The 9279-nt window shown below is 34.8% G+C and overlaps 1 protein-coding gene across 1 annotated transcript; it reads right to left on the bottom strand.

The window, feature by feature from the left end:
• Positions 1 to 1189: 1189 nt before the first annotated feature.
• LOC137132283 (GTP cyclohydrolase 1 2-like) lies at positions 1190 to 6207 on the bottom strand. Its single transcript, XM_067514609.1, has 6 exons — positions 5828 to 6207; positions 5349 to 5458; positions 4911 to 4966; positions 4163 to 4194; positions 3774 to 3858; positions 1190 to 1915 (listed from the first exon to the last, which is right to left on the bottom strand). The coding sequence occupies exons 1-6, from the start codon at positions 6096 to 6098 to the stop codon at positions 1786 to 1788; spliced, it is 684 nt and encodes a 227-aa protein (XP_067370710.1). The 5' UTR covers positions 6099 to 6207; the 3' UTR covers positions 1190 to 1785.
• Between the last annotated feature and the right edge of the window lie 3072 nt (positions 6208 to 9279).

Below are 9279 nucleotides of genomic sequence, written 5' to 3'. Positions count from 1 at the left end.
GTCTTTAGTCTGACTTTTAACATAAATCTGGGGAGATGTCAGGTAATGGTAGAAAGCTGTGGTGACTAATTTAACAAAGTAATTTAGACAAATTTTAAACTCTCAATTTAGCAATTTTGATAGTAAGATATTAGATTCCCTGACAGCTGTCAGAGTCATCACCACATTTATTGTATTGCATGTATTGATTCCACAAAGTAGGTCTGTTGCATCATAATTTGAGACAATTTGAAACCAAAATTTTGTTGTGTTTTTTTTTAAACAAACTTGTGTAAATGTAATCAAAACATGAATCTAATTGATGTCTATGCTGTACAACATAATCTGTAGTTCACTTACAAAAAAATTGTTCTTATAGAATCAGAATTGGGCACAGTTAAAAACACTTAACAATACTAGGACTTATGGGTGTCAGGTGCAAACATCTAAATTATAAAGTTAAAATGCAAAGGTGTGACACACAACAAATATGAAGTATGTACACAAAGATAGAATAAAATAAAAATAAATAAGAAGCAATTTAAACTTAAAAAGTTAGTGACTGTCCGTGAGTTGGGATGAGGGTATTTGGGCACTGTTCAGGTCACTGGTGACTGCAGTAGGGAGGAAACTGTTCTTGTGATGTGAGGTCCTGGTCTTGATGGTCTGGAGCCTCTTGCCAGAGCGGAGGGGCTGAAAGAGTTTGGGTCCGTGATGGGAGGGGTCGATCCTGACTGCTTGTCTCCGGGTGCTGAAGACGTACAGCTCCTGGAGAGATGGGAGGCTGAAGCCAATTACCTTCTCAGCAGAGTGCACGATGCAGTGCAGCTTGGCCTTGTCCTTGGGCCTGGCTGCAGCAAAACAAGACTGTGATGGAGGATGTAAGAATGGATTTCATGATTGCAGTTTAGGAGTTCACCAACATCTTAACAACCCACTTGAGTTCTTGGGTATACTCATTAATCTTAATGCACCCACGATTCTAATCAAACATGATACCCGATCCTAAAAAGCAATGTTAGTTCTTAGTTTTATTTATTTATTTCACATTAATTTTACAAGATTTCCATAAGATTAAAATCTACTAATCCCTTTGTAAGTATCCTGTCACCTTTATCCTCAGGCTTTAGTATATATTACAACAGGACTATAAGTAAAGCAACAGTGTTGACTTTGGGATCAAATTTAATTACATGAAAATTTGAAATGGTGCACTGTTAGAATAAATGTGTTAGAAATGCATATTGAATTTTATTTGTTTAGGTAACTACTAACCTAATTACAGGCTCCCTGCCTAAGGCACCTCACATATAAATGGGTAGATTAGATACAGTACAAAATTACATTACTCATTGATATCTCCTACAAAAAAGTACACATCATGAGGTGTAGTGCAAAGTTATGCATTGTGTTGTGTGATCCGATCGATTGTTTGTCACTGTAGGAATGTATGACAACATTGACATCCTAAAATACCATCTGTAATAGGAAGGCATTGTCATTTAAAAAAAAAAAAACCAGAAAGCAGTTAGGTGATACTTTCTTTATTTTCTCTGTAAATGTGTATTGATTTGCTTTAAGTAACAACAGTTTTTAATGTACCACTATGTTGTACAGGTATTACATTTCATTATATGCTTGATAGACATTCCTCATAACCATGATAAATACATAAAAAGTGTCAAAAGGAATGCCATGAAAAACAGTTATTTTCTGAAAGTACAGTAAAGCTGATAGACAAATGAAATCAAAAGCTACATGTGTTGTGCACTGAAGCTATTGCCTCCATTGAACTCTTTGAGTTTCTCACTTCCTTATTGTTAGTGCAAGAAACTCTTTCCTGGTCTTGTGATCATCATGAAATCTTCCCAGCATGACACTTGTAACAGTACTGGCATTCATCTTCTGCACACCTCTCATCACCATGCACATGTGACTGAAACACACAAAAGGTTTTTAAAGTTACCATACATTCCCGAAACCCAAGTTGATAATTTGCATATTATCTATTTAAAAAATTTAACTTTTAAGTTATTGGATAAATCTATGTGATCCCCGAACTATCCCTATGGTCATATTCCGCATTCTTGCTTGCCATTGTATGTAGCAGTTTAAAAGTAGCCATGATCTAGTAAAACACATATGATCCAGGTTTGTACGGTCATGGAAACCCTGGAAAAGTGATGAAACTTGAAAAATATGTTATTTAGGCCTTGAAAAGTCCTGGAAAAATATGAACAGAAAATTATGAACAATATGTTTTATTTGGTTTAGATAATATCAGTTTTAAACATGATTTGGTTTTTATTCTTTGTTTTTATTTAAATCACTCAAAATTCCAAACTCAAGTGAGCCCTGCACGTCAAACAGCAATGTTTGGCCAAACCCGTACAGTGTCTGCCTGACTACTCTTGCCCAGGCAAATTGTAGATTTTGTGGAAAAATGGGAGTGGACATACAGTACTGATGGTACTTACTTGTTGTACCTAATATTGTGAGAATTTCCTAAAACTACACAAATTTCTTAATTTTTTCTACATAAAATAAAAAATAGTCCTGATAATAATTACTGGGCATTGTTTAAAATGATAATGGAAATTGATCAGTATGACTTACTTTTCTTTTTTTTTTTTGGAGACTGCTAATAAACTCCACCAGAACTTGCTCAGTTATGGTTTCTTTAGCACATTATAACAATTAGTGTGGAGGCAGACAGCAGAGAAACGGTGTCAGAAACATAACTATAATCACTCAGTACACACAAGTACAAATAAAATTTTGAGAAACAGCACACTCACTGTTAAGCTCGGCATAGGTGAGGCAAAAGGTCATCATAACAGAACCTACATTAATGGTGTCAAAAAAATTTTGGAATTTGTAAACATCCAAGTAAAAATTATATTGGCTAAACTAAAGAGAGACTTTCAGTACTGCTGCGATGTGGACTGCCTTTAATAAACAAGATGCCCAGACTTCAAAGTCACACAGTAATGGACAAAAAAAAAAGCAATTCGTTATTTTAAGCAAAAAAAATGTCATCTTTGGTTGTTTGTTTTTTCGGTGTTGTGGTCTATTCACAATGTAGTAGATTTTTTTTTTTTTCTCCATAGGCTTAAAACAAAACATGGTTGAAAAATACCGTAGATTTAAAGCTACTAAAAACGACTGTATTTTCAAACTAGGCCCACCCATAGTAAACACTAAAACACAGATGGCTTACACAATGTACTTTCCTGAATGCTCATGCAGTGCCCACCACAGCAGTAAACACCCCGGTGAATTTAATGTGACTGATATATCTATACAGTGGGGTAAACGCGTCTGAGACCACATCAAAAATCTGACATTTTCATGTAAACCAAGAATCCTCAAGAAAATCTTTTTAGAATTGGCACCATTTCTACAATATTACTTCCGACACTTTACTTCTGATGTCATGTTTTCCATGATCATTGTGCAGTTTGATAACAATGTTCTGCTGAAAAGGTTGATATAATTGAACAAGACTCTGATGACTCAAATTCACAGATCAGATTTTGAATGTAGTCTCAATCTTTTTAACCCAGTATATGCTGTACTGTAGTTATGTTTGTAGTTTTCCTTTCGGCTTTGAATGATTAATGACATAATCATATAAAGACTAAGATAAAGATTTGTTTGTGGTCATGTAATTTGGCTTAAAATCCTGCCTGGTTTTAAAAATTTACTAGACAAAGTGTGTATGAACCCTGCATGCTTCTCACATATGCCAATAATCTAGTCTAAAATGGATGATTAAAATCCTGAATACTTACACAGCCTCAATCACCACTGCCACTCCAGCAGGCTCTAGTGCCTCAGAGATGGCTGAGGCAATCTGTTTGGTTAGACGCTCTTGAACTGTAGAGAAATCACCCCCATTACCATCATGTAATACAGGAGCATAAAAAGAATTGAGATTAAAATTATTAAAGGGGAATATAAGTGTAGTACTCCGCTGATTAGTTGCCAGTTTTCAGACTGTCAAATATGAAGACTTTAAGCATTCTGTGTCAAAGTCAACTGAAAAAAATGTGGTTTTGGACTATTGGCTGAGTAGAAAAGACAGTGGAAGCTTGAAGAATCAGGAATTTTTACAAGCACATTATCTGACAGTTTAATCAGAAGAATAAAACCATAGAAATAAGAGAAGAGTAGTTTTTACCTTGAAGCCTTCTGCTGTAGATCTCAACAATTCTGTAAGAAAACGGAAATGAATAAAATAATCGTGTGTCTGTGTGTCTGTGTGTGTGTGTGTTGTGCCTGTAGGGATCCAAAAGTCTGCGAGCACAAGAGAAGATACTTCTGTTGTGCTTGTTTTAAATAGAATACTAAGTATTTTAGTACAAGGGATTTAGATTGAAAAGGTGAATCTTTAAAACATGTACATGAATTTTTGAATATTTTAGTATGTAGTATTTTTATGCCCCCCTTTTAGTTACATGATGTTATGTACTCAAGCTGGCAAACTGTGCTAACCCTGATGACCCATGCTAATCCCAGCATGATTACACTTCTGGTGAATAGTTGGCTTTTACAGTTTTCAAGTGAGCCATAAATGCTCAGTGTGGTTGAACTCAGGTGACTGTGGAAAGTAATGACTACAAGATGATTTACATAATTTATTTGAACAAGCTTCTGTCTGAATAGATTAAATGCAGTGTTGGCTTAACATGAGCTTCAGTGTAAGTGATAAAAGGAGAGAATTTGTTAACATGGCCAGTACCACAAACACACACAGATTTAAGATGTAGGAGAATCTTTATTACATCTATTTTACATGAATTTGTGTCTTTCCATTCCATTTATTATTTCCAGGTTTACATTTAGAATACCGCAAATTTTCCATGTGTTGTCAGATTTGTGGACCCAACACTGTTTATGTGTGATGTGTGTGTAATATCTTCACCTACCTAGCAAGTTTGCTGAGACCAACCACTTTCTTGTTCGGAAGGTATGCTATGTGGGCCTGACACAATAAAACAAAAAAGTATTTCCATTCAAAAGTAAACAAAAATACATCGTATGGATTATAAACCGAATACAGTTTGTAATACAAATCAATGCAATAGTACATGCAAACATCACATAGACCCAGCCCAATTTATCATGAATACACTGCATCAGTATTATAGTAGATGCAGATAAGATACAGCAGAAACTGAGATCATAACAAATTTAGTTTTAGGTCTAAAATGTACTGCTCAGGAATAAGGCCAACTTTCTTAAATAATGAAATTTAAAAAGGTATTGGTCTATTTTTTTTAACCAACTATCTGTAATTGCCTTAAAACTGCAGTTCTAGAAGTTTTAGCTCTGAGGCGTATTTGAGAACAACTTCATTATATTACCTTGCCAAAGAAGGGTACCAAGTGATGTTCACAGAGAGAAAACAGCTCAATATCCTTGACAATCACCATCTCCTCATGGTTTTCATCAAAGATTGCATCATTTAAGATATCTGAGTGAGAAATAAACATATTAGATATATTATAGTGCCGCACGACATTAATTAAATAACAGTAACAGTTTTTACAGTGAGGAGTTAATGCTCAGGAAAATATGATTTGAATGTTTAATAAGTCTGAAATGAGACAAGGACAACAATCCTTCAAAACTAAGCCAGAGCTGACAGATCAGAAATAAAATTGAATATGTTTTTTTTGTATTTAGCCCTTACTTAATTTTTTTTAATGCAGTATTTTCAAATAATTTCCTGAAAAGTTGGCTATTAATTACTTTCAGTAATAATGTGGTGCCAGAGTTTTATAAGTGAACAAGCTAGTGCTACTTTTGTCAGTAATAAGATAAAAGAAAACACTTTACCCACCTTGAGTTTTTTCCTGGTAGCCTTTTGTGAGGAACTGCATAGCTTTGGCTGCACGTAGTGGTGTACGTAGAAGTCCCTCTCGGTCAACATCTTCTCCGAGCTCACTCAATACTGTGGTATAGGCTTTCACAATGCGAGATAGCTTGTTTGCATCCTCAGCATCCTTAGTGTTCTTGTCAGCTCTGCACAAGCCATTGTGCTCTGACTCAATGCACATGTTCAGGTATTCTGCAACCACTCCTTTCATCTCTGAAGTATGGTGATACTCCATTCTGCCTCTCTGAAGCTCTGCGTTTAGCAAATAGACACTATGGAATACAGTGTAACTGTCCCAGTGGTACGCTGTTAGCTGAGTGGTATCAGAACATCACATGGTTTTTAAAGCCTGACATGGGCCTTGGGGCTACAGCATTACTGAAGGCTAAAGACGGCAGTGCAGGATAAAATTACATGTGAATAATTTTATCATTTGAGTTCTTCAGTAGATTTAATCTTTCCGCACAGACAAGGTATCTAATTACCACACAAACTGATTTAATGTTTTTTGCATGAAATGCCATGTTGCAACACTTGACTGATCCTGTGATTTAAGTTTGAATACCTAGAAGTCCCATGCTCATATTTGAGGTTTTGAAAGGCAGCACTGTAAAACAGTTGGAGCCACTTTAGAAGTCTACATTTGTTGTATTTAGTAGTAGGGTAATGGGTACACAGCTGGAAACATAAAAAATCTAATAATAATATTGGAGATATATTAAACTATATGTTAGGTGATGGAATATTGCCATGGTTGATGTTATATACACTGTGCCTCCACTGTAAAGATCCACAGTGACAAGTTTGGTTTTCACTAAGCACAAATCTTGCACCTTCTTTTATAAGTGTCTACAAGATTTGCACATTTATCCTTTCTATCCTTTCTTCTCTGGAGTATTTTACCATAAGCCTTAAATGATGTATTGTAATGTGTGTCACTGATGTTGTGTTCACACATACAGATACAAAGTAGCTGGCAGTAGCTGGGATATGGGAAAGTTGTATTTCTTGGGGTGTGTTGTGATGAGTTTATAATTCATGGGTTCCATTGTGACAGTTTCTGCTTTGACAGTTTTATGATTGTATACAATATGCCAACATAAGGCTATTTGTAGTGTCCATTTTCAGTCAGCTGAACTCTTAGCTCTTTTGTAATTATAACACAATTGCTCAGTTATTTCCACAAGACTTCCTATCTGCTCTGTGTTCTCCCATATGTCCCCTGACCCACTGCAGGACAGTGTCATGCTCTGGGGCTACACAACCTTTCGTAGTTGCTCTTTTGCATTTTTTAAAATCTGCTGTGAGACACGCTTCTTGCAAAGTTTGAGTGTGTAATTATCCTTTAAAAGATAGCTACTCACTTTTTTTTTTTTTAAAACAGAGATCTATAAATCATTTGCAGATATAGTCTAAAAACACATACTCAAACTATTATTACAATAGATAAAAAATGGATATTATGTTCATATACAACTTTTGCTTGAATGCTTTAATACAGCACATTATTTTCCAATGTAGGTAGTGATATGATGGTTAGGTGTTGAGGTCAGACTAGTACATGGATGTACAGAATATTAACTTTGATTCCAGAGGTTTGAGTTCATGTTTACATATCATATTTGAGTGTCTAACACAAGGCTGGCCTTCATCCTGCTGACTGTCTTGTGATTCAGAAGAATGCTTGTCTGTGTCATACTCAAGTTTATTAATGATTTTTTTTGTATGGTGTCATTATATCTGTTTCATTGTCTCTGTTACATTTTTTCTGTACTTCTGTGTTTTGAAATCTGCCTCATAATCTCACAATTACTTTACTCATAAGGGTCATTTAAAAGCTAGCAGAGACCTATTTTATTTAATAATGAATAAATGAATGAGTGCTGTGTTTAACATTCATAAAAGACATAACTTAATATATTATTCTTAAAAGTTAGTACTGTTTAGACACACATTACATTCAGCTTGCTGACTGTCACAATGCTTCCATGACTAATTATGCATAAGTAAATTCTTCATGCATGTGTTTTTTTGCTCACATTGACTTTATTTGGTAAATGGCCACTTTAAAGGCACAGAATTTAAAAAATGAATTAAGAGCTTTTTTTTTATTCTACGAACAATCAGAAACCAGGAGGAGATACCATAATCAAATAATCTAGCCAATATTGTATACATTTGTAATTTGTTCCTGACATGGTGTTCACCAAATGTGAGAGTCACCAGACTCACTCATGAGGGCTGCAGGCCAAGTGCTGTAACACTGACAGGACCAGGTTTCTGACTCACATTGGTTATATATGCGTTAGAAACAACTTTCTGAAACCCGAAGCACAAATATATTTATTCAAGAGGTAGTTCTATGCCTTTCTCTTAATAAGATTAAATATACAATATAGGGTTCACAAAACAATATATTTAATATATAAGTAAAAGTTTAATAACAATAAATGGCTGCTGTATTCCTAACTTTCCGTTTTCTGTGAGTTTACTTAATTTAATAAGAAAAGGAATATAAATAAGTAAAGGAACTAAACAAGCAGCAAACAACTAAATGAGCAGCAAAGTGCAAATTATTCTCAAAATGATGCAATAAATAAAAGAGGGAGGTGTGTGTGTGAAGTTTGTAACAATTAGTGGCCTGGTAAATATGAAAGCCTGCCAGAGTTGCATTTGATGACCTAATTCATATTGTAATTGTTTTCAGGAACGTGGGTGGGCAATGTCCCGTTTGATATCATGTCACCTTCAGTTAATGTTTCTGTATTTTAATACATAGCACAATTCCCATGTTTGACAGTGTGTTTGTTTTGTTTTTTATGTTTTCTTTTGTCAAACCCCCATACAGCTGACTGTCTTGTGCTTCAGAGGAATGCTCTTATCTGGTTTTACTTAAATTAACCATAATGAATGTTACTACTAATGAACATAGTGGAAGAATTCATGACAACATTATTTGACTTATTCACAACAGTGGTAATTTTTTTTTCCTTGAAGATATCTAGTCTACAATTGTGAAAAACTTTGTAAGGACACGTAAACTTCATCTTGTTCTCAATATGGTACCCTGTCTAAAGATGCACAAGTACATGTTCCATGGTAATGTAGACACTACTAGTGGACATTTAATCCATTTAAAAATATATGGATTACTATTACACAGAACTAAATATAATCATAAACCAGAAGGTAATATCCTTAAATTACATTAATTAATAAATTGTTATGAATTAATGTCTCTTAAGCAGGTGGAGAAGGCCTGCAAGGTTCTCAAAATTGACAAGGAATCTTTGCATGCAAATAAATGTTTTTCAAGTTTTTAGTTTCGTTCCTTTTGGACACCACAGTCAGTGAATTTCTGGAGTCTCTCCATATTTTATAAAAGCTTTCCCTTTGGTCTGGCAAAGGTATCTGTG

Source organism: Channa argus, chromosome 8 (assembly GCF_033026475.1).
Source record: "Channa argus isolate prfri chromosome 8, Channa argus male v1.0, whole genome shotgun sequence".
Classification (NCBI taxonomy): domain Eukaryota; kingdom Metazoa; phylum Chordata; class Actinopteri; order Anabantiformes; family Channidae; genus Channa; species Channa argus.
Note: the sequence above shows the minus strand (reverse complement) of the source record. Positions and strands in the feature narration are given on the sequence as shown.

What these genes read in the sequence shown, in the direction of transcription:
- LOC137132283 (XM_067514609.1), bottom strand. Translation starts at nt 6,098, where the DNA reads ATGGAGTATCACCATACTTCAGAGATGAAAGGAGTGGTTGCAGAATAC. An exon ending in GGTCTCAGCAAACTTGCTAG is followed by an intron (nt 4,195 to 4,910) that starts GTAGGTGAAGAT and finishes GTTTTCTTACAG; the next exon opens with AATTGTTGAGATCTACAGCA. An exon ending in CTACAGCAGAAGGCTTCAAG is followed by an intron (nt 3,859 to 4,162) that starts GTAAAAACTACT and finishes ATTTCTCTACAG; the next exon opens with TTCAAGAGCGTCTAACCAAA.